Raw genomic sequence first — 26,889 nt, 5'->3', positions numbered from 1 at the left:
AAAGTTATTCGATTTTACTTTCAAAAAATCATCACATGGATTAACATTTTTAATAATCATGTCAATTTTACAAAATATTTGCTTTGTTGCCCTTAGACACTATTTTGTTAGTTTGTTGTATAGTTCTTAGTTCATGAGTAGCATAATTATTTTGAATAGGGAAGTTGCAAAAAAAAATGCTCTTCACTAAAAAAACTCTTACTAAATTGCCCGCATGTAAGATCTATGCCCCAAACTTTGAGGCTTGAACAAGTTCAAGTTTGGACTTTGTTACCTCCTACACACTCAATTGCAAACAATATAGAAACATTTTAGGCCATTTGTTGTAGCTCTCAAGAGATGTATACAAAATAATGCAACCAAAATTTTAAGCTTTGGAATAGTAACTCATAATTAAATTTAAGTTCAAATATCATTAGAATTAACATTAATAATAATATAATATTAAAAAATACAATAATATGAATAATTGTAACAATATGTATGTGTTTGTTTGAATGTATGCATATGTAAATTCAATTCTGCATTTTCCACTTATACTGAATTAACATTTTCAAAATACTATGGACGTAATCATTGCACACCACATTGAGATGCAAGTGCTAGTTTCTATCAAAACTAGTCATAAAAGTCTGTTTCCTCATTTATTTGACAAACATATAATAGTCAATTAATCAAACCATTTTATTTTTAACTGTTAACTTAAAAATTATAAATTAATCATTTATAGTTGAAATCAGAAAAAGAATAAATTAAGTCAAAAAAAGTGGAATAGCAGATATGGAATACAAAGAAAAGCTATACCTAGTATGAACGAGAAAAACCTAAGAAATAGCATATGCTAGGTAATTTATGCCGTTTTCGAAGAACAGGGGTTGGGGCTGGCCTTGTACGCATGCGCTCATATGGTTACGGTCTTTGGAGTCCAAATCGGGGTTAAAGTAGAGCCACGCGGAAGTGTGTTTTAACGCAAACAAACTCGAAAATATCTTTGAATTTTTCCAGCGTGCCCTGACCGTTCCCTGAGGACTCGTTCGTGGGGAAAAAGGAAAGAAAAAAACTTGTTCCTTCCGCTGAGAGCAGAGGAGTAGCAGTAATGGTGGTCAGCTGATCCTTCCATCAAATCCAGCCCATTCTGCTTCAGAAAGATTCATGCATTCCAGCCTTTACATTCATGGCTTCCTCCTCATCGTCTGCATGTCCTTAATTATACGATGCATTCATCAGCCATCGAGGCCCTGATGTCAAGGATACCCTTGCTAAACAACTGTATGAACTTCTTCAGGAAAGAGGGTGCCGGGCTTTTCTAGACCGTGAAGAGATAAAAGGAGGAGATTCTATTCCTTTTGCCATTCGCAATGCCATTTGCTCATCTCTTGTGCAAATTGCCATTTTTTCCAAAGGATATGCAGAGTCCTCTTGGTGTTTAGATGAGCTTCATCTCATGTTACAGCAAACTGATGCCCTGTTTATTCCTTTCTTCTACGATGTCCAGCCGTGGGAGCTACGCCACATCAAGGACGAGAAATCACAGTATGGTGTGGCATTTTCTGATTATAGAAGTAAAGGCAGATATCTTGATAAGTTGGATGAATGGAAAAACGCCCTCAAATCTGCTGCTGACGTATCTGGTTATGAACTTAGCCATTCCTCACATCAATAGTAAGATTACTTTCATTTGCTTTGTATCGATTATGATTCCTCGTGTTTTCCCCTTTTCACCAGTTTATGACATTCATATTACTTTGGTAGGATGGCTTTCTAAATAGATTTTTCGTTTTGGATTTCAGCAATTTGTGTGAAAATATTGTGTCTCGTGTGCTACAATTGGTACAAGAAAGGAGAAATAGTAAGCCGTTAAATGTTGCTAAATATCCGGTTGGACTTGCTGATCTCATCCAAGATTTTGAAAGTTGTTGTACAGGCAAGGTCATGATAGCAGGGATCTATGGACTTGGGGGATCTGGAAAGACCACCCTGGCAAAAGAATTGTTTAACAGGAAGCGTTCAGACTACCATGCAGCATCTTTTCTCTCTGATGTGAGAGAATCACATGCCAATCGTGATTTGCAGTGCTTGCAAAGTCAACTCTTGAAAGATCTTTTTCCTAAAGATTCAGAGATTAGCAGTGTGCACCATGGCATCGGAGAGCTGAAGGATCGTCTAGGAAGAGCAAGGCATTTGCATTTTCTTATAGTCCTGGATGATATTGATCATCAAGACCAATTAGATGCCCTGTTACCTGAAGGAATGCTGAGCTCTAGTAGCCTGGTAATAATTACAACCCGTGACCAAAGTATTTTAATGGGTGCAGATATCCGTTATAAGATGAAGGAACTGAATAGGGATCGTGCTAAAGAACTCTTCTGTAGCCATGCTTTCCGCATAGGGGATCCACCCATTGCATATGAGAAATTGGTTGAAAGCTTCGTGGAATTCTGTGGAGGTTTACCCCTCTCACTTAAAATTTTGGGCGCCCATCTTTATGGCAGGGATGAGTATTATTGGCAGTTACAATTGGAAAAGGTTAAGAAAATCCAGCCTAAGGATATAATGCAAAGACTTAAAATAAGCTTTGATGGTCTAGACCAAGAGGAGAAGCACATATTTATAGATATTGCATGTTTATTCAATAAGAAAAAAAAATCTAATTTAAAAAGTAAAGCTATATTAGTCTGGAATCTGTCTGGTTGGAGCGCTAAACATGCAGTTCAAACCCTGCAAGACAAGTGCCTAATTGAAGTGAGTTGGTTCAAATTTGAAATGCATGATCACCTCCGCGATTTGGGAAGACAAATGGCAGATGAGTTGGGGCCTCCTCGGCTATGGAGACCGCACATTCTTAGAGCTATATACTTGTTTGGCAAAGATGGTTTTTCACTACTGAGAACTAATTCTTTTTCGAGTGTAATTGTGAATGCCAGGCCAGTTTCGAGTTGAGAAAGCTGGAGGTATTCTACTCTCCTTCGTTGCAAAAGCTTCCAGATTTGATGGGAATGTTCAGGCATTTGGAAGAATTAGATATCAGCAGATCCTTAGAGAAGACAGATATAACACCCTTAGTGCAATCACTTAAACAACTTGATAAATCTTAGATCACTGACATTGTCTTTTGGGAAGGAAGTCTTCTTCAAGGGGAATTTGGATCTGAGCAGAGGTAGAGATTCTCTTTCAAGCAGTCGCATGAATAGCCTTGAAACCATACAACTTTCCTTCGCTAATATATCTAAGTTGCTAATTTGTAGAGAGATCTGTCCCCGACTTCGATCATTGACAGTTCAGTTTATGGAGAATCTAAAAGAAATGCACTTAAATCAGCTAGAGAGACTGGAAGCTCTTACAGTGCGGAAATGTCCCAAATTTGAAACAATATCAGGGTTATCTTCTCTAACAGGGCTGCCGTCTCTTAAAGTGCTATATTGTCCCAAATGGGAAACAATACCAGGGTTATCTTCTCTGAAAGGGCTTCAGTCTCTTAGAGTGGAGGATTGTCCCAAATTTGAAACAATCTCAGGGTTATCTTCTCTAACAGGGCTTCAAGTGTTTAAAGCACAGAAGTGTGAAGGGTTGAAATCGTTGCCAACCATTGCACAACAACGTCATCTGGAGAGATTCACAATTTTGGATTGTCATAAGTTGCAGAGTGTAGAAGGGTTTGAAGAGTTGCAAGGATTGAAAAGTCTGATAATTGAAGTTCCTGACAATGGATATGCATGGGTACGGAATTGCTTTTATGGATTGAGGGTAATACTACTTTTTCTAAACGCAAACAATTGATCGACTGGAAAGCAAGTTTTTTAATTGTTAAAAGTGAATTATGTGATTTTTCTGGACAGGGAAAACAATATTACTACTTCGAAGTTGGTTATGAAAATTATGTATTTTACTTATATTTATATCAGTTTTTTTATGTTTTGTTTTATATTTTAAATGTTGCAGAGGCTTCCATCAGAGTATACCATTTTAATAGGGAAGCCAGTGGATACAGCATTTGTCTAGATTGGATGGAAATTTATTTTCTCAGGTGATTGGTGCTCAAGGAGTTGAAGAGATGAATGGCGGACAAAATACGCTGGACATAAAGAAGCTCATCAGGTGCAATTACTATATATGCTTTTCTTGGAACATTTAAATATCTTGCTACTTACATGAAAGATGAATGAGTATTCTCAACATGTGGTGATGAACGAATGATTGTAGTTTTACTCCCCCACCATGATAGTGAGGGAATTATAATAAATAGAATCAACATAACGAAGGGATTGAAGGCCACAGTCAATGGAGGGGAAGAAGGGAAAGCTTTAATTTTGATGCAAATAATCATTGATCAATTGTATAGAGAAAATAAAAGAATTGAGAATTTTAAAAGTAGGTTTTCATGTAGTTGTTTAGCTTATTTTGACTAGTAGTCATTATTCATTTTAATTAAAATTATTTTTTTAAATTAATTTTTAATATTATTAATAATAATTTATCTAATTAAAATTTGAAAAAGAAAATATGGGTAAATGTTGGAGTGTGATATTTTTTGACAATATGCGAGTGTAGAATTGTACATCATCTTTTTTTAATGTTGTCATACTATTGGTCAACTAAAAATATAAATTTCATCCTACCAATACCAATAAACTAATGTTATTCAAGCATTTAATATTGTTGAAATTTGATTCAATAAATCAAATGTATTTAAACTAGAAATTGCACCGTGGTGTGCAATGGGTACGCCGAACAGGTGAAAGTTCATTTAGAAAAAAATGTGGTCTTTTTTGTATAAAAATGTGTTGTACATGATGTTAATTGGTAGACCATTTATGAAATGATGTGGTTTGTGCAACAAATGTCTTGATGGAGAAGTGATAGCTATAAATTAGCATGCATCCACTTACATGGATTTGAACACAACTGAAAGAAAACCTTTGAATGAAGAATATAATTAAGGTCCATTACCTATAGGCTCATATTATGTTTTCTATATCTAGAGAGAGAATGATAGGAATAGAAAGAGAGAGAGATGGGTGGATGAATGTGTGTGTGTGTGTGTGTGTGTGTGTGTGTGTGTGTGTGTGTGTGTGTGTGTGTGTGTGAGAGAGAGAGAGAGAGAGAGAGAGAGAGAGGTGGGAATATGGGGATAAAGATATAGAGACACACTGAGATGTAGATATAGAGGTATAGGAAGAGGGAGAAGGAAAAATAGAGAGTTATTTCTTTTATGAAATGTAATATGTTATCTTGCTAAATCAATGACGCATCCTACTCAAAAAGAGATATAAGATGATTTAATTCATTCTAGCCATCTAAGTCAGGGTGGGTCACACAAAGATTAATCTTGCAGATATATGCTTATGTGTTATCCTTCCCATACCACGAGATTCACCTAATATCTCTCATATTTAATTATAAATCTTTATATATAGATACATGAGAACATTTAATTGATCAAAAGGATTAACACTACTCACATGGTAGTATTATGGTGTAAGTCTCGGTGAGTAATTAGGTCATTATTTTAAGCATAGCTTTTGTTGATTTTCTATAGAAAACTCTTATAGAACTTCAAAATTTGTATACTAAATAGTGTCATTCAAATAAGATATTTTTTTTAAAGTGACAATTGTTGCTAATTTAGTTGAGGTGGTTTTCTTTCACATCTATAACTCAATGATTCTGTTTTAGCCTTTGGGTACAATTTAATCCATTTTCACCTTTATTGAAACTCTTCCAATTAAAAAGGGAATCTATTAGTGTGATAGAATTCAAATAAGTAGAAACTTAGGGATGAAATGGATTAAATTACACTAATTAAAGTACATATCTTGTAAATAAACAAGCAAACAATTATCATAGAATTCCCACAGTCAAGTTAGCATAAAAATTAACCATATAGAGAATGATTTATTAAGTTACTTAATATTTAGCAAAAAATAAAGTTGAGGATCACATCACCAATAAATAAATATTAACCAAAAGGTTAATTCAAAGTGGGCCCTTTCTCTACTGCTACACATTATGATCAATGTAGATCTTTCTTAAGACAACAATATCTTATTAGTGTTATTCAAGTTCATATGATGTTTGTCTTTGGTTGAATTCATTATAAAAATACATTTGTGACACAACACTAATGTGTCTTTTTTATAGCTCTATTTATAGGGAATGGGATGAAGAAAGTAGGTTTTCATGGCTCTTCATACTCTTCTACTAGTTAGCAATGAGCTCAGTTTGTCAAAATCGTAAACCAGGACAACAAACACCTTCTGCAAAGGATTATTCAAAGAATCTACAGGTTTGGAAATGGCATTGTATTTTTCTGTTTGTTTTTTCAAGAAATACAAAGTATCTATGGCTATAGGTCTTGTCCTATATTATCAGCATTTTTGTGATGCCTGCAGTTGGTTTTTAGAGTCCACTTAATCTGTGTTCATGTTTTGCTACCAGCTATTAATGTGGTATTATCTTAACTCATCTTTGCTTCAGTTAGCAGTTCAATCGATTAGATGCCTGGTAAAGTTGTGAGAAGCTACCAAAAAATAAAAGAGATTGCAGAAAAGAAGCTTAAACTTCAGAATTTTAATGCTACTTGGAAGCTTGCAGTTAATGGACAAATGCATGTGGTAAATCACCCAGCTATTTGGACTGTTGTCATGATGATATGGAGCAGTTATGTGACATTGCCAACTCTAGAAAAAACCAGTATTTTTATGGGCTTCAAAACCGTGTGCATGAGTAGCCGTAGAAAATTAGGAGAACTATGTAAATGGCACACCCACAATTACAGAGTTGCAGATATCTGGAATGACTGCTTCATACATTTATAAATAATTCCTTTGTCACTAACTTGGCACCAAGGTAACCGGTTGCTAGTATACCATGTTTTACTTTGTTAGATTTGACAATGTTTAAGAAACTGTGAGAAGAATTTATTGAGAGGTCAGAAAGCAGATATGCGTCTGCAGGAGGAAAAGTACATAGGTGTCGGTTGCGTGAAGATGAAGATATGGCGCATTTAATAAGTGCAATCCATCAAAATGAATTCAGCGAATTATGATGATAGAAAACGATGAAACTGGGGCAAGAAAACGTGATAATAAAATATTGGCCAAAAAATCAACGACGATTATCGTTTGGATCGTCTTGCATTTGCTCTCGTTGGCTGTACGCCCTTGATTGCCGCGTAATTAATTAAAAAATCATGAAACATATATAACTCTAATATCGCTTCAATCATATTCACATTTAATAGAATATATAGCAATATTTTTCAACTTGATTGTCATTATATAATGTATTGAATGTGATTAGATTTGTCTACATTTGTCAACATTGTTAAAATAAATGTGTAAATTCTATTAGGTCTATCTACTCATATACTTGTTTGCATTGAATAAGATGAGATTTTTCTAGATTCATGTCTTCATTGCATCCAAGAAGATAAGATTTATGCATATCTTCTTAGATTTTTTTTTATTGCACATGACCTTTTTTTAATTCTTTTATAATATTGATCAATTAAAATATATTTTTTTCTATAAATTAATGTCTTGTTACGAAAATAAGACAATAGAAAAATAATTTTTTATTTTTTTTAAAAAACATTAAAATATGTACAAATATTAGAACTATAGAATTGCACATAACTTTTTTAATTCTCTCATATTATTGATCAACTAAAAAAGTAATTATATCCCATAGATACATTAATAATTCCCTTCAAGAAATACTAGTAATTGCATGGACATATGAAATAATTTACTTTGACCATCTACTTTTGAAAAGATTTTGTTATCTTTGTTTTATTCAAGACTTTTATAATATTTCAGGTATGGAATTCTCTTCTTTATTCAATTTAAAAAATAGTCTTTCAATATTTTCTTTTATCACTTTTGAATGGTATTTTAAAAATTGACCATCACATACATTTCTTTTCTTTTGTGTCTTTAATCTTTAATTGCATAGAGAGAATTGTAAAATAAATTTGGTATTTGTATGTTTATTTTGTTTCTTTAATCTTTAAATAGGATAAATGTAAAATAAATTTGATATTGTTGTGTGCATACACACATACAAAACATCACATTATATGCATTAATTAAATATAGTTGAATATTGAAATATAGAATAATAAATGCATGCTATTTTAGGAAAGTAAATAAGATGATAAGAATTTGAAATTAAGTATTTCAAACAATCATTTATCTTGTAATCAAATGTTTTATTTTCAATGCATATAATCAAGTTTTTGAGTTTGGGATCATGAATCTATCTTTGCACCTACAAACTTGTTCTATTAACTAACAAAATTTTAATAACAATAGACTTGAAAATTTTAAATTATCTTAATACATGTTCCACTAGGTCCCCTATAAAACAAAGAGGAATGATCAAATACAACACTCTTTAGTGAGACAAATAATATTGGAAATTCTCATGTGATTTTAGATTCCATTTGATCCACAAATTAAAGTATGAGTATGTGAATAAAATGGGAATTAAATCAAAATTAGGAAACATGTTATTGTGAGGATTTGGTTATTACTGAGAGGGGGGATGAATCAGTAATAACAATAAACTGCAATCTTTCATTTTTATAACTAGTACTGGTAGCAGATCAAACAGTCTCCAAATTAGATTTATCAAATCATTACCAGTAGCAGCTTAAGTGTTCATCATTAAGCAAATATAGTAAAGGCATCAAATAAATAACTCAACAATCCATCCACAACATGAAAACAAAGATTTTTCACGTGGAAACCCAAATGGGAAAAACCACGGTGGGAATTGGTACCCACAAAAATTGCACTCTTTCGGAATGTGCCCTGTTAGGAGCTTAGCCCAGTTAGGAGCTTTACAACAATACCCGGTTAAGAAAAGACCATGTTAGGAGTCACTCAATCAAGGGATTTACAACTTAGCCCTGTTAGGAGCTTTACTCTATTAGGAGTAACCTTGCTAGAGGACTTAAACCCAAATTAATGAGCCACCCGGTGAAGGGATTTACAAGATCGAGCCTCTTAGAATCTACCCAGTTAAGGGATTTTAGTACTGCTACAACTGTTAGGAAACAACAGGTAAATGATGTGGTCTTATCACTTCTCTGCTTGCTTGTTCAAATCCTTGTCAGCTCCAATTTGCTTCTCTCATGCAGACATCTCAATCTGGTTCGGCACACACACACTTCTCTGATCACCGACACAATAAACCTTCTAAAACTTGACCTAAATAACCTTTACAATTAGGTCAGTTACATAACCCTAACTTACAATGAATGTGCATTATAGATCATATCAGATCATTACAAATCATTACAATTCATCATACAGATCATTACAACACATTTCAAGACAATTACAGTCGTTGAATGATCATAACACATCACCGCACATCAACATGACAAGTTGTCAAACCCCTATCTCATTTCGCTAAGCACTTCGATGTTTTCCAAGAAATTCACTCCTTGATCACGTTCAAACAACATGTTATCCATTCACATGGATTCTGCCACATCACCACTAAGTTAAGAACATGAAAAGAATCACCACCAAACCTAAAAACATCACTGGTCAAAGATCTTGTTACCGGTTCTCAAACCCTACACTGAATATACAACAGTCAATTACAAACATGACTTCCAATTCTCCAAACATGATGCGATTCCTGTCATGGACTCATTATGATGTCATAAGCATTCATTCCAAACCGCAACATCTAACTCAACACGGATGTCTACCGTAACCGTCTGCTCCTCTGTTCCCGCTTACCGACACCGTCAACTTAGCAATTTTGCTTTCCAATTCAATCCATTACCAGTTAGGGTAAACCAATAGACTTAGATGACATATCAAACATAAGCAAACATGAATAAACATGGACAAACATGGTTGCCATCAATGACAACACAAATAACTGATCATATCATAATTATATCATCACCAACAGTCCATCAATATATCATCCTTTACCAGTACACCATCATCTCCATCAGTTATCCCAACATGACAACATTCTCCCCCTTTGGCATTAATGGCAACACCAAAAACTTCAACACCAAAAGCTTCAACTGATGACAAATACCAGGAACCTATGACATGATGAGCTCTTCACAATTCTTCTCCTAGTTTAACTTTTCTTCTCCTTTGCTCTTTATTGTTCTTCTCCCTGTCATTTCTTCTCTCCTTAACTGTTTAATTTCTTCTCCCCCTTTGAAAGCAATACCAAAGGTGCAAAGGCATCTTATGTCTTCAATTTTGTCGATTCATCTCATCTTAGTTGCTCCCCCTGAGGAGTAGCCCTCTTCTCATCAATTCACAGTGAAAGATATTCAATGAGTCCACTGGATTGATCCTTCCACGTCTCCTTAATTGAACTTGGGTAGGGGTATAACCCCTAACTTGCCTCTAAGATTTTCAAAGGTAGCCTTAGGCAATGGTTTGGTGAATATATCTGCCAATTGCTCTTTACTTGACACATGCTCCATTCTCACTTTCTTCTTCTGCACTCTTTCTCTCAGAAAGTGATACTTCAATTCAATATGTTTTGTCCTAGCATGTAATATCGAATTCTTAGACATGTTTATAGCACTTGTATTATCACAATATATAGTCACCAGTTCAGTCATATACTACTTGAATCCTTCCAAGACATGTCTCATCCAAATATCTTTTCTATAATTCGTGGATGTAGCCACATACTCTACTTTTGTTGTAGACTGAGATATACAAATCTGTTTCTTACTGGTCCAACATACCAATCTACCACCTAGGAAGAAAGCTCCACCGATTGTGCTTTACCAGTCATCTACATTTTCTGCCCAATTTGCATCAGTGAAAACTTGCAAAGAAAAATTCCTTTTATATGGATACCATAATCCATTATCAACTGTTCATTTAAGGTATCTGAATATTCTCTTTATTTTTGTCATATGTGTCTCCTTAGGGCTCTTCTGAAATCTTGGTACTAGGGTGGCTGCAAGAAGTTGAGTCCCACTTTTGGGCAAAAAGTGGAAGTGTTTTCTCTGTTTTTCAAATTTTCTGTCGATTGATGTCAAAATTTGATGCACTTGGAGATTGAATCTCAAAAAACTTCAGTAATAGAAAATGTAGTGCTTAGAGTCTACTTTTCAAATATGTAATTTATTTTAATACCCACATGCTAGAAATCCCTTTTTAGTAGGCATGTTTAAAAACACTTTTTCAAAATGCTCGTTTCAGGACCATACCACACATGTGTACGACCACCCTTTTTTGATGCAAATAAATGAATTTTTGCAAATCCTTCTGGGAAATGATACCTAAGACACCAAATATTGATGAGAATATTCTTGCTTATTCTTTTATTGAATATATTTTTTTTTAATTAATTTTTAACTGACAATAAAGTATATTTTCAAAACATCGGGTGTACGACCACCATAATTTGATGAAAATTTCATATTTTTCAATTTTTTTTTTTAATATTCAAAAGAATTGTATGAAAATTGATGTCATATAATTTATTTTTCTAAAATCCTAAAAACAAAAAAGTTATTAAGTTTTAGTGAACCTTGGTATTTTAGGTTTAAGTTCCACTTTTGGTTAATAAATAATACAAAAATAGTAAAAGTAATCTTATCACTATGAAATTTACATTTATGAAATCAAGACGCTGAAAACTCTAATGAATTTGCGTTTCGTCAAAAAATTCAATCAGAAAGGCCCTCAAAAAATTAGGCCAAGGTAGAAATCTGATGTCGTTTTACCTTAGTCATTTTTTTGGAGGTCTAAGCATAGGCTTGGTGGGACCAAGCCTATCCCGAAGAAAAAAAAAAAAAGCTAAGGGTTGTTTCCCACCCCTAATTTTAACAAACGGGAACCCGTTTTTTAAATTCAAAAAGCGGGCACCTATTTCGCTTTAAATTCAAAAAACAATGAAAATGATGGAAAATGGTTTAAAATAAATAAATAAATACATTTAAAAAACAGGTGCCCATTTTTTTCAAATCGGGCGCTCGTTTAGCTTTGGGCACTCATTGCTAAACGGGCGCCCGTTTCTTAATGGCTCAGGCACCTGAAGCTAAACGGGTGCTCGATTTGTACAAATCGGGCACCTGTTTCTAGCGGGCTCTTTTCCCAACCCGCGGACTTCCGTAGGATTGGAACCCAACTTTGTGCGTTTACCCACTAACCCAACTACATGGGCAATATCTGGTCTACTATGAACAACATAATAAAGTTTCCTAATAATAGATCTATATTCTTTCTCATCCACTGAGGATGAATCATCTTCTTTTGACAATTTGCAACCGGTAACCATAGGTATTCCAACCGATTTATAGTCTTCCATTCCAGAGGTCTTTAACACTTCCTTCACATACTTTAAATGACTGATAAAATTCCACATTCTAGTTGTTGGACCTGCAACCCAATGATTTTTTTTATCTCACCTATCAGAGACATCTCAAACTTTTTGTTCGTCTCATCAACAAAAGTCATACACATATCATCATCTCCTCCAAATATGATGTCATCAACGGATACTTCTACAATCAACATTTTGTCTCCTTCAGTCCTCAAATAAATATTGTTGTCCTCACTGGTTCTTTGAAATCCTATCTTTAACATATGTGCATGAAGTCTTTCAAACCATGTCGTTGGTGCTTACTTTAATCCATATAATGCTTTATGCAGTTTGCATACCATATCTTTATCTTCTGATAATGCAAACCCATCCGATTGTTCAATATGCACCTCTTCTTCAAGAATACCATTCAGAATTGTTGACTTTACATCCATTTGGTATACTTGAAACCTTTAAAAGCTGCAAATGCAAGTAACGTTCTAATAGCTTCGAGCCTAGTAATCGGTGAAAAGTTCTCTCCATAATCTTCACCTTCTTCTTGTGCATACCCTTTTGCAAACTAGTCTTGCCTTGTTTCTAACAACTTCTCCTTCTTCATTCAACTTGTTTCTAAATACCCACTTTGTACCACACTTTTTTTTCATCAGGTTTAGGAACAAGAGACCAAGTGTTGTTTTTCTCAATCTAATCAAGCTCTTCATTCATTGCCTCTAACCAATCATCGTCCTTAAGAGCTTTTCTAATAGTCTTTAGTTCAACTATGGAAATTAGACAGGAGCATTCTCTGATTTTTGTTCTAGTCCGCACTCTAGCATTCTTGTCACCTATTATTTGGTCTTCGGAATGATTTAACCTAACATACCTAGGTATAACCAATTTCGGTCTAGTAGCATCTTCTTCTTGTTCAACTTCTTCATCTTCATCTTCATCTTCTTCATCTACTGGCTGAGCATCTTCATCTGTATTATTCTACCCAACATCATTCTGCACTTCCATTTCAATAATCACAAGTTTTTGTTCATTGTCTACTGGATCAGATTTGTTGGTATCATCAAGTTTTTCAGATAACTCATCAACTTTTACATTCACACTCTCCACAATCTTCTTTGTCCTTTTTTTGTAACACTTGAAAGATTTTCTTTTAGTAGAATAGCAAAGGAATGTTCCTTCATCACTCTTAGCATCAAATTTACCAGTATATTCATCTCTTTTTATAAAACATCTACTGCCAAAAACTTTGAAATAACTGATATTAGGAGTCTTACCATACCATAACTCATAGGGTGTCTTTTCATTACCTTTCTTCACCAGTTCTTGGTTCAATGTGTATACAACAATGTTGACTGCTTCTTTCCAAAACATCTTAGGTACATCTCCATGTATCAGTATAGTCATTTTTGCTTCAACAATGGTTTTGTTTCTCCTTTTTGCAATTGCATTCTATTGTGGTGTCCTAGGTGCAGACAATTGCCTCTTTATTTCATTTTCATCACAATATCTCACAAAATCGTCAAATATAAACTCTCCACCTCGGTCAGATCTCGGGCACTTAAGATTCTTATCGGTCTCCTTTTCCACTAAGGCATTGAATGCCTTGAACTTTCTGAAAGCTTCTGGCTTTTCCTTCAGAATAGTAACCCAAATCATCCTTGAAAACTCATCAATAAATAACATGAAATACTTATCACCATAAAAAAATTTAGTCCTCATAGGACCACATAAGTCTGTATGCACCAAATCTAGAATATGCTCAGAAGAAAAAGATTTACTCTTAAAAGAAGATGTAGTCATCTTACCCAACTGACATTCTTTACACAACACATTGTCTAGTTTAACAAGTAGTGGCATACCTCTCACCATACTAGATTTCATGACCTTAACCACAATATCAAAGTTCGCATGACAAAAGCTTCTATGCCATAACCAACTGTCTTCAACCTTAGCAACAAAACAATTGTTTACATTAGCATTCAGATGGAATAAGTTACCTTTAGTTTGTTTACCTATAGAAATTAATTCTCCTTTGCATCGTAAGATCCTACACACTCCAATTTTAAACTCAAGATGATAACCTTTGTCATTCAAATGACCAACACCTAGCAAATTGTGTTTCAAATCTTCAACCCAAAACACATCATCAGCATTACTATTACCATTCAAATAGATAGAACCTTTACCTTTTACCATACAGGGTGAATTTTTCCCAAATCTTACTACACCACCATCATTTTCTTCAAGAGAAATAAACTTGTTCTTATCACTGGTCATATGGTGTGAGCAACCACTGTCAATAATCCATTCATCACTGTTGTCAATGTGAGATACTAAAGCCTTTTTATTAGACAAATCTTCCTTAACAACAACAAAAATAATCTCCTCAGATTCTTTATCATTGAATCCTTCATCAACTACAACATAGCACCGTTTCTTTCTTTTTCCCTTATATTTCCTAAACTTTTCCTTTTGATCACTATTAGTACAGTTTGCAACTATATGTCCTATCTTGTTACAAGAGAAACATTTAAGAGGTAGTTTTCCTTTGTACTTACCAGTGCCTCTAGGAAGTCTTTTAGCTAATAGAGCTTCAAATTCCATCAGATTACCTTCATCATCCACATCATCTTTTCTACCGCCATGATGACTTGACCTGCATTCATGACTATGACAAACATCTTCCCTTTTTCTCACCGGTGCACTAGATACAAATGCTTTGAAAACAGATTTTGTCTTAGGTACACTGTTATCAAAACTATTTAACTCAAAATTAGTGAGCTTACCAATCAAAGAATCAACAATTACCTTATCCTTACTGATTGGTCTCAACTCTTAAATAGAAAACACTCTAATGGTGGGTATATGCACCAAGTTGTGGTACCAAAAGGGGGTCTTAAGATGCCACTTTTTTTCTAATATCAACAAAGTCTGAACTTCAACAACAAATTGAACCTAATTAGACTCCAAATTTGAAGATGCAACAAGAACAAGAGTCGGAGTGCTTTGAGTCTACTTTCTAAACCACTAATTTTTTTTGAAAATGGTGGAGATTAAGGGCTTCAAAAAGGGGGGCCACAAAAAGTGGTCCTATTTTTATGCAAAAAACATAACATAGCGTTTGTTGTGGCCCCCTAAAATGTTAACTTTTTTTCGGAATTTTTAAAATCACTTCAGTGAGAAATTAGCTAACACCTTGTAGTTTATGCCAGATTTTTCAACTAATTTTTTAATGAGTATATGATTTTTTACTAATTTTCGAAGTGGACACATCCTGAAAAACAGAAATTTGAGCATGCTCCCCCCTAAAATCATTGAAAACTAATAAAAAATCAAAACTTTTTTTTAAAAATTGTGTAGAATGGAGTCTAGTTTCTAAAAATGTAAGTTTTTCAAAATCTGATGAACGTGTAAAAATCTATACCCAAAATAGTGCATGTTGGTTTTTGACAAAAAACGGACACATTGACAAAAGAAACTATAGATGAAAGACTTAACGAAATCAAAATTTGAAATAAATTACATTGTTGGATAGCTAAGAGGGAGCTCATGTTTACCACGATATTTTTTTTAACTTCATTGAAACACGTGCAAACTCGACGGAGAGCACGACCAAAAATATGTCAAAATTTTCAATGTTCTGATAAAAACACATCTCTAGCCTGAAATGGTCATCCAAACCTTTGGGTTGGATGCCCAAGGAAAATCCAACCCATAGGTTTGGTGTTTCTCAAAGCGGGTCATTTGGTGCACACCAAATATGGCACTCGCCCTATTTGGCGTGCGCCAAATGTGATGAATGGGTTTTCCCATTTGGCGCATGCCAAATGTGGTCCATATTCCACATTTGGTGCACGCCAAATAGGGAGAGCGCCAAATGTGTACATACAAACCCCCATCTCACCTCTCCCTTCTTTCTCTCCTTTCCCTCGTAGTTCCATCTCTCTCTATGAACTAGATCTCATACTCTCTCTCTCCCCTTACCTCTTCTCGGGCTCTTCATTCTTATAGATACATACTCTTCTTTGTCCCTCCCCTCTGTAGCTCTCACAATTACCTTATTCCCCTATCCCTCGAGCTATCTCCCTCTCCATCCTTACACCCATCTAATTCCCTCTCTCACCTCTTTCCCTCATTTTCTTCCTCACTCCCTCCTCTCTCTAGGTCCTAAGGGGTCATAGGACACCATATGACCCCTTAGGACACAATATGACCCCTACCGACTTCTAAGGGGTCATAGGACACCATATGACATCTTAGGTTACCATAGGACCCATAACGACACCATATGTTGTCATAAGTGGTCATAAGACACCATATGACCCCTTAGGACACCATACAACCCCTAACGACACCATATGGTGTCTTAATGGGTCATAGGACCCCATATGACCCCTTAGGTATCATTAGGGGTCATATTATGTCCTAAGGGGTCATATGGTGTCCTATGACCCCTTAGGACACCATACGACCCCTTAGGTATCGTTAGGGGTCATATTATGTCCTAAGGGGTCATATGGTGTCCTATGACCCCTTAGGACACCATATGGCCCCTTAGTACACCATATGGTGTCAATATGGTTCGTATGGTGTCCTATGACCCCTTAGTACACCATATGACCCCCTACTACACCATATGGTGTCAGTATGATCCTATGGTGTTCAATGATCCCTTAGGACACCATATGACCCCTTAGGACACCATACAACCCATAATGACAACATAAGGTGTCCTAAGGGGTCATATGGTGTCTTAAGGGGTCATAACACACCATATGACCCATTAAGATACAATATGATCCCTAACGACACCTAAGGGGTCATATGGTGTCCTATGACCCCATAAGACACCATATGACCCCTTAGGAAACCATACGACCCATAAAGACACCATATTGTGTCCTAAGGGGTCATAGGACACCATATGACCCCTTAGGACACCATACAACCCATAACGACACCATATTGTGTCCTAAGGGGTCATAGGACACCATGTGACCCCTTAGAACACCATACAGTGTCGTTATTGGTCATATGGTGTCCTAAGGGGTCATATGGTGTCCTAGCGGGTCATATAGTGTCCTATGACCCCTTAGAACACCATATAACCCTTTACGTGTCGTTAGGGTTCACATTGTGTCCTAAGGGGTCATATGGTGTCCTATGACCCCTTAGGACACCATATGGTGTCATTATGGGTCGTATGGTGTCCTAAGTGGTCATTAGGTGTCTTATGATCCCATAGGACACCATATGACCCCTTAGGACACCATATGACCCATAATGACAACATAAGGTGTCCTAAGGGGCCATATTGTGTCTTAAGGGGTCATAACACACCATATGACCATTAAGACACAATATGATCTCTAACGATACCTAAGGGGTCATATGGTGTCCTAAGGGGTCATAGGACACCATATGACCCCTTAAGACACCATATGACCCATAATGACACCGTATTGTGTTCAAAGGGGTCATAGGTACCGTATGACCCCTTAGGACACCATATGATCCATAACGACACCATATTGTGTCCTAAGGGGTCATATGGTGTCCTAAGGGGTCATAGGACACCATATGACCCCTTAGGACACCATACAACCCATAACGACACCATATTGTGTGATAAGAGGTCATTGTGTGATAAGAGGTCATATGGTGTCCTAAAGGGTCATATGGTGTGCTAAGGGGTCATAGGATACCAGATGACCCCTTAGGACACCATGTGACCCCTTATAACACCATATAGTGTCGTTATGGGTCATATAGTGTCCTAAGGGGTCATATGTTGTCCTAACGGGTCATATAGTGTCCTATGACCCCTTAGGACACCATATAACTCCTTACGTGTCGTTAGGGTTCACATTGTGTCCTAAGGGGTCATATGGTGTCCTATGACCCCTTAGGACACCATATGGTGTCATTATGGGTCGTATGGTGTCCTAAACAGTCATTAGGTGTCTTACAATCCCTTACGACACCATATGACCCCTTAAGACACCATACGACCCATAATGACAACATAAGGTGTCCTAAGGGGTCATACTGTGTCTTAAGGGGTCATAACACACCATATGACCTGTTAAGACACAATATGATCCCTAATGACACTTAAGGGGTCATATGGTGTCCTAAGGGGTCATAAGACACCATATGACCCCTTAGGACACCATATGACCCCTTAAGAGACAATATGGTGTCCTAAGGGGTCATATGGTGTCCTATGACCCCTTAGGACACCATATGACCCATAACGACACCATATTGTGTCCTAAGGGGTCATATGGTGCCCTAAGGGGTCATAGGACACCAGATGACCCCTTAGGATACCATGTGACCCCTTAGAACACCATATAGTGTCGTTATGGGTCATATGGTGTCCTAACGGGTCATATAGTATGACCCCTTAGGACACCATATAACCCCTTATGTGTCGTTAGGGTTCATATTGTGTCCTAAGGGGTCATATGGTGTCCTATGACCACTTAGGACACCATATGGTGTCATTATGGGTCGTATGGTGTCCTAAGTGGTCATTAGGTGTCTTATGATCCCTTAGGACACCATACGACCCATAATGACAACATAAGGTGTCCTAAGGGGTCATATTGTGTCTTAAGGGGTCATAACACATCATATGACATATTAAGACACAATATGATCCCTAACGACACCTAAGGGGTCATATGGTGTCCTAAGGGGTCATAAGACACCATATGATCCCTTAGGACACCATATGGCCCCTTAGGACACAATATGGTGTCGTTATGGGTCGTATGGTGTCCTAAGGGGTCATATGGTGTCCTAAGTCCCCTTAGGACACAATATGGTGTCGTTATGGGTCGTATGGTGTCCTAAGGGGTCATATGGTGTCCTAAGTCATAGGACACCATATGACCCCTTAAGACACCATACGACCCATAACGACACCATATTGTGTCCTAAGGGGTCATATGGTGTCCTAAGGGGTCATAGGACACCAGATGACCCCTTAGGACACCATGTGACCCCTTAGAACACCATATAGTGTCATTATGGGTCATATGGTGTCTTAACGGGTCATATGGTGTCTTAACGGGTCATATGGTGTCTTAACGGGTCATGTGGTGTCGTAACGGGTCATCTAGTGTCCTATGACCCCTTAGGACACCATATAACCCCTTACGTGGTGTTAGGGTTCACATTGTGTCCTAAGGGGTCATATGGTGTCCTATGACCCCTTAGGATCATATGGTGTCATTATGGGTCGTATAGTGTCGTTATGGGTCATATGGTGTCCTAAGGGGTCATAGGACACAATATGGCCCCTTAGGACATCATGTGACCCTTTAGAACACCATATAGTGTCGTTATGGGTCATATGGTGTCCTAAGGGGTCATATGGTGTCCTAACGGGTCATATAGTGTCCTATGACCCCTTAGGACACCATATTCCCCTCCTCCCTCCATATCTCACCCTCCATCCTTACCTCATATGGTTTAGCATATCGGGTTATAGGGTCTATGGTTATTGTATAGGGTCAAGGATTTAACATATCGGATCATATGATCTAGGGTATTTGTTATAGGTTTTAAATGGTTTAATTTTTATGGTTGTGGCTATCAAACTATAGGGTATAGAGTATAGATTATAGGGTATAGAGTAGAAATTTATCAAAGGTTAAAAAATGTCAATGGAAGTCATTTGGCTAGCGCCATATTTGGCGCTAGCTAATTGAGCTGCACTAAAAAGCGGTTATATGGGACCCTTCACCCATGATCCAAGCCCACATTCTCTCATTTTGTCTTCTTTTTGCACATGATCAGACAAAAAAATGATTTTTGCATGGTGTTGACATTTTATGCAAGGTTATTTTATACATTCCATCAGCTCTCCACCACCTTTTTTTTCATTTGGCAACGTCAAAGAGGAAGAACATAGTTTTTTTTATCAAATTTGAATAATTGAGGTAATATTTTCTTGTTTTTAGAATTCAAATACTTATTAAGTGTTATTTTGTTTAAATGTTAGAATAAAAGTGTGAGTCAAAATTGATTATAATCTTATTAGATTTACATTAGATTTAACAATGCATTTGAAGGAAGTTGCATAAGAAAATTATTTGTTTATGGTTTAAAACAAAATTTGCAATTTCATACTGTAAAGCAGAAAATCGAACCCTAGGTGTTCCCCCACTCCAAGGAGAGAGAAAGGAGGTCACTAGGATTGACGGTTTTCACTTAGGAGAGACTTTACATTCAAAAGAGGGGTTGAAACTCACAAGATCCAATCCCACACAATGCAAGATTGAATTCTAAATGAGTTTCAAGGGTTGAGACAGCAAGGATACCCTCTTTTGTAAAGAATGTAGATAGAAGGATTGAACTAGGAGTGTATGTGAAAGTAACAAAGATTCGCTTGTAGACAGAGATAGAGACACGGGATGAAGCTGCAGACCTGAAATTAGCAGTAAAATGTCGAGATGATGTTGTCCTACAAGTTTGAGCGAAAGTTGACAGGACGATGGTGCTCGGAGTGCACACGGTCCTCCGAAAAATCCACGAAACGAAGGGGGATTTGTTCGTCTCTGCACAAGGATTCCAGATCTTCAATTACAGCCGCATACCTGCAACCTACACACAGAAAAGAGAGGACGATTGGGGGGTTAGGGATTAGGGGTTTGCCTTCAAGTCAAACCCCGGTTTTGGAAGTAACCAAGAAATGAGAATGTTGTAAATGTAAGTGTTTGTAATGTAATCAAGTATTGATACCTTGTTGTAAGAATGTTTGTATTCTTACATGCAAAGGTGTAATGATGTTGTATGTTGTATGTTGTAGGTGATCTCCTCTTCAATGGTTGAATCCTTGTCTTGAATGCAACACCTAGCCTTGAATGGAGACCTAGAATGCTCAATTGCTTGAAGGAATGCTTGAATGTTTGAATGTTTGCCTATCACTTCCGCCTCTTGCACACATATGTTTCTCACCCCCCCTTCTGGGAGGGGAAATGTAGTTTATATACTTGTCAATTAGGGTTAGGAGACTGATTTTTCCGACCTTAGGCCGACCTAGGAACATTATTTTCCAAATTGCAAACTTGAAGACCCGATGCCCAACAAGAGACCGGGCCCAAAATAGGGCCAGGGACCAGGGTGCTGGGCGCCATGGTCCTGAGGGACTAGGGCGCTATGCGCCATGGTCCTAAAGGACCAAGGCGCTAGGCACCATGGTCCTAAAGGACCAGGGCACTAGGCACCATGGTCCCACCTCCCGAGACAGCAGGGTGCAAGGAGGATCAGGCCAAGGTGCAAAAAGATGCAGTTTTTGATGTCGTAAATAGGTTTCGGGGTCTCCATTCAGGTTCAACATTGCGCTGCCATCATGAAGACCCAAATGCAGTCGAAATTGCAAGTGTCGCAATTTTACGACGCTACACATACATCCTTTTTAAGATCTTATGAAATAATTTAAAAAAGGAATACATGAAATAATTTCAATTTCATATATCCATTTTAACATATGCATAATTAGGACAGTCATAGATGCATTAGGACTGTCCTAACATAATTAGGACAGTCATATATCCATTAGGACTGCCCCTTACACCTCTTGAAATCTCTCTATGAATTAACTTTATTCTCTTTTATGTGCATGTACATGTAGAAATCATCATCATGCCGAGGAAACGACCAAAAAATATAACACTGGAAGAGCATGAAGCTAAGAATGCATAAAAAAGAGAAGGAATGAAGCAACTTCTTGAAGAAAGGAAATTGAATACCATAGATGAAGAGGTGCCAATTGAAGAGGAACATGAAATATCCATCCAATCTAAGAGAGAGAAAGAATTGGCCACACAAAGGCAATGGATGCAAAACCTTCCTGCAATGAGACAATTGAATCCCAAGGTTGAGAGCATGTCTACCACAATTCAAGTTGAAGGCACCCCATCTCTTATATCTCAAGTTGAAGGCACACCATCTCTTATTGGCACACCGTTGGTGTCTACAACATCTCATATTGAATGCAATCCCTCTATGACATTTGACATTGCAAGTACCTCACAATTGACATCAAGTATTGGAGCTACACCATCTTGTACACCTGAATTTCAAGGTATGTCATCATTTTCATCTCCGGTTGAAGGTATGCCACCTATCCCTAATGTTGTTGACATTCCTAATCATGAGGTAACTCAAAGTTTGAGAACACCTCCTAGAGTTTTGTATAGAAAGTCTAAGTATTTGATTGATGTTGATGCTAATGTTTTGAAACCAATGGTTGACAAGATTCTAAAGTGTACTTGTCAAAGACATGCTAACCGGATATGGAAAATATTTTTTGAGCCTTTAAATGAGATAGGAAGATGTCAACTATTTGTTGAAATGATGAGAAATCTGAAATTTAGGCCCATAATGAAGATTCTTGGGCTAAGAACATCGATTGAATCAAGCGACAAATCTATTGTGAAGAATCTAATGAATGCATACGATACTGTTGGTTCTAACTCATGCACAAAAGATAGTAATGCCACACAACGTGTCATTACATCAACAATTGTAAGCACTCAAACTAAGAAATGTTGCCTCATTATAAAGACAAGTAAACAATTGAAGATAAGTAGACAAACTCTAATGAGAGCTATGGGAAGGCGACAAAGAGTGGAGGATCCATATAATAATGAGTTATGGGCATTTTCCGGTAGATTACCATGGAAAGATAAAGCAATTGTTGAAGCCTTGAGATCACTAATTGAAGATTTTTGGAAGAATAACACAAGGGTCTCTCCAAATCAAAGAGATGTTGTAAGAAGGAGGACTGGTAGTAAAATCCGTGGTCCACATCTGAAACATTTTTTGGATATGACTCAAACACATTTTTTTGCCAAGTTTCAACGTATGTATCCTCAAATTAAAATTATTCAAAGATTCTTTGAAATGGTAAAGCCTTTTTATGTCAAAATAAATCACACACGCACAACTTGTTGTTGTAGAGTACATATCAAATTTTCTAACCATTATGATGTTTATCAACACATATGTATAGATTTGCATGCTAACAATGTTTTGCAGGATTGCAACATAAATGGTCCACCGACATCTTCAAGGGAATTCATATCTAGCATCTTATGTGAAAGAGTAGATGGTCAAGTATATTACAATAAGTGTTGCTTGGATGGCACATGTGTTCATTGTGGTGGATTGTGACATTTACAAATTTGTCAACATATGGATATTGGACAAGAAATTGGTAATGAATTAGGGGAATTTGAAAAATATAAGACAGTGGGCTACATGCTAAAAGATGGAAAAGAAGCAAAAAGGTGTGAATTGGTTAGTGAGAAGATTCTAGTGTATCAGTTTATGGGCATCTTTCATGAGAATATAGTGTATGAGTATGCAAGGCATAACCATCAAGCTCGTTGGTTGGACTCACAATTTAAGTTATGCAAGGACACATTTCCACTTCATACAATCGTTTCAATTGTTGACTTTGCAGAGAACTACACACTACAACTGCAGAATGAGGTGCAATCACAATATTACAACTCCACACAAGTTGCTATATTTGTGCATATAGCATTCATTCATGCACAAGATATTATGGAAGAGGATAGGAAGATATTGAGGGAGTATAATTTGTACATCAATGATGATCGCTCACACTCTACAGAGTTTGTGCAAGGTTGTTTTCAAATATTCTACAATGATTTGGCTAGCCGAGGCATATCATTCCATCAACATATCATATGGTCAGATAATTGTGCATCACAATTTAAGAACTCAGATGTTTTATTGGTTGAGTAGGATGCATAAGTTGATTGCTATTCAACATATGTAGAATTTCTCTGAGACTGGGCATGGAAAAGGGGAGCATGATGGTGCAGGAGCATGTATTAAAAGAGATTTAGCACGAGAAGAGTTAAAGTACAAAGGGAATGCAAACTTGAAAGATGGAAAATCAATTGTTCAGTGGTGCAATGGTACAATTGGTCTAGGTAATCAAGGTAAGTCTTCAGTTCACAGATTTTTTTGGTTGGTAGATGATACGAACATTGCAAAATTACAAGATTGTTGTACATTGACAGGATTGAGTGAGCTACACTCTTTCAAAATCTCTAATGCAGCTTCATGGACTACCCATATGTGACGGATCGCATGTTATTGTTCTTCATGTAGAGATGGTGCCTATAATGAGTGTGAGTCAAAGGAGTGGGTGGACGAATGGTGTATGAGGCCTCTAATCCCACTTGAGACATCGAACTTCAAGTTCACTACAACTAACATAGATGGAAGCATCAGTTGACTTTGACCAGTTAGATTTAGTCCAACTAGGTAAATTATCCACCTGCAATTTTTTGTACTTTAATATTTGACCTTAGTTGTTTGCTAAATTCTTCTCACTTTATCATTGCAGGGCATGTTTATGTAGTTGAATACAATAAAGAAGGAACATATTATTACCTGTGTCATTGTGTGGATGCAAAAAGGAAATTGGATGGCCAGATGGAGAAAATATTGAGTACCCCACAGGATTAGTAGTTGTTACTGGTACATGGCTTAGAAGGTACCTAGTGAAGAAGTCTAACTTGTGGTTGTTCGAGGACTTCGAGACACATAGGAAGATTCTTCATTATTCTAACCTTGTAGCTTAAAATGTTCATTTGATTGATATGGGGGTAGACCACTAAACAAGAACCTATGGAAGGTTTGTGAGTCTGACCATGAGGCCATACTAGACACGATAAAGAGTAGAGAAGATCCAGATGGTTCATTGGATTAAATGTAAATGTAAAAAAATGTAATATCAATCATATTTGGACATATGTACATGACTTGCATTTTCGACTACTCGAGGCATTGTAATATTAAAATTTGTGTTTTTGTCTTGTTTTGTGTGATTTTATGTAAATAATGTCATTTTGGACAATTAGAGATCACATGGGATCATTTCGTGAAGTTTTAGGCATCGTGTTTCTCGACGCCTGTTAATAATAAGAACGAGCCGTCTGATCCTACGGGGTCGTGTTATGGCACTCTAAAAAATCCTCTCTCAATTTAGGTAGACTCGGATCCAGTTGCTCGTGGCGACACTTTCTCAGTTGTGACAAAAAGCATCATATGAGTTCAATGAAAAGTTGCACAATGCCCCATCTTTCAATCTGCTCGTTGCGGCACTAAACCGTTAGCTCGTACACGTGGGGGTGGTCGTTTTCACACTAGGAATGCCTTCGTTTTCTCTCCAACTCGCCCGATCGTTGCGGACCACACCCTAGCAGTGAAATCACTTAAGTGCATGCATTAGATGAATAGAAGTGTATGGGCTATGCAATTTTTTTAGAATGGGTATTGGTACAATGGTGTCTTACATTGTCTAATTTTGATTCTTTCCATGCTTCCTTTATAAAGTCTTATTTCGACTATAATTATTGAATTTGTGTTGATCTCCATAAGCTTGTGTCTTGGATTACAAACACATATTTAGGTTCAAAGCTTAATTAACAATAAACTTTGTGCAATTATTCATTTAATCATTTGTACTGCAATTATGGATAACCATGATAAATGATTTGCATTAACCAAAAAGCTACAAATACATACAACATTGTATACCGTTAAAACTATCAAATATATCTAATACAAACAAATAGGCTTGCCAAAAGCCATATGGACATAGAATTTCACGTATTCATAAAACAAAACATATGTTCAAAATTGCTATAAAGGCATACAACATGATATCCAATAAAGTCAAATAGGGGCTTGCCAAAAGCCATATGGACATAGAATGTCACATATTCGTAATACAAAACATAAGTTCAAAATTGCCATATAGGCATACAACATGGTATCCAATAAAGTCAAATAGGAGCTTGCCAAAAGCCATATGGACATAGAATGTCACATATCCATAATACAAAACATATGTTCAAATTTGCTATATAGGCATACAACATAGGACCCTATTCTATTCATTTCCCTCTAGGGGAAGGAAACAGATCACGAGATATCTTTGTCTGTCGAGGGGATGGAGATGTGTATGATGCAGGTGTCTTTCGATTACGTCCACTCGATCTCCTCTCTAGACTTTTTTGTAACTCCACTCGATAAAATGAAAAGAATGATGTTAGCATATACAAAAATTGAATTTTAGAATGATATAATAGAATAGTCACTTACAACATACAAATAATCATGGTGTTCATCCACAATAGGTGCATGTTCATGATCTGGAGTGACAAGCCCCTCTTGTAAGCGTCACAATATAAATTAAACTAAATACAAGTGTCGTTAAAATTTTCAATAACATATTATTAAGATAACGAATGTAATGCTAAATTTACTAAATTTACAAATATGTCTCATACTTCTGTCAAATTAGTTGAACTTGCTACTACTGCAGCAACACCGCGCTCCATTGACACGTGGACAACAAGAGGAGTCTCTGATGTCAACATCTGAAAATTAAATAAAGTATATTGATTAATCGCCAAAACTATCTATATTATTTAATAACAACATTAAAGATAAATTGCTTACCTAGGTGAAAGATTGTCTATGAAATACAATGCGAGGTGTTGATGT

General features: G+C 36.5%; 1 protein-coding gene across 1 annotated transcript; it reads left to right on the top strand.

Moving 5' to 3' along the window:
- The first annotated feature begins 1,207 nt into the window (after positions 1–1,207).
- Positions 1,208–4,367, top strand: LOC131077636 (disease resistance protein Roq1-like). The gene is made up of 3 exons (XM_059207283.1): positions 1,208–1,662; positions 1,791–3,744; positions 3,940–4,367. The coding sequence occupies exons 1-2, from the start codon at positions 1,445–1,447 to the stop codon at positions 2,938–2,940; spliced, it is 1,368 nt and encodes a 455-aa protein (XP_059063266.1). The 5' UTR covers positions 1,208–1,444; the 3' UTR covers positions 2,941–3,744; positions 3,940–4,367.
- The last annotated feature ends 22,522 nt before the right edge of the window (positions 4,368–26,889 follow it).

Source organism: Cryptomeria japonica, chromosome 6, assembly GCF_030272615.1.
Source record: "Cryptomeria japonica chromosome 6, Sugi_1.0, whole genome shotgun sequence".
Classification (NCBI taxonomy): Eukaryota; Viridiplantae; Streptophyta; class Pinopsida; order Cupressales; family Cupressaceae; genus Cryptomeria; species Cryptomeria japonica.
The sequence above is the reverse complement of the archived record's forward strand: the minus strand, read 5'-3'. Positions and strand labels throughout refer to the sequence as shown.

Excerpts from the sequence above, each read along its gene's own strand:
- LOC131077636 (XM_059207283.1), top strand. The coding sequence starts at position 1,445 with ATGTTACAGCAAACTGATGCCCTGTTTATTCCTTTCTTCTACGATGTC. Across the intron at positions 1,663-1,790 it reads AGCCATTCCTCACATCAATA|CAATTTGTGTGAAAATATTG; the intron begins GTAAGATTACTT and ends TTTGGATTTCAG.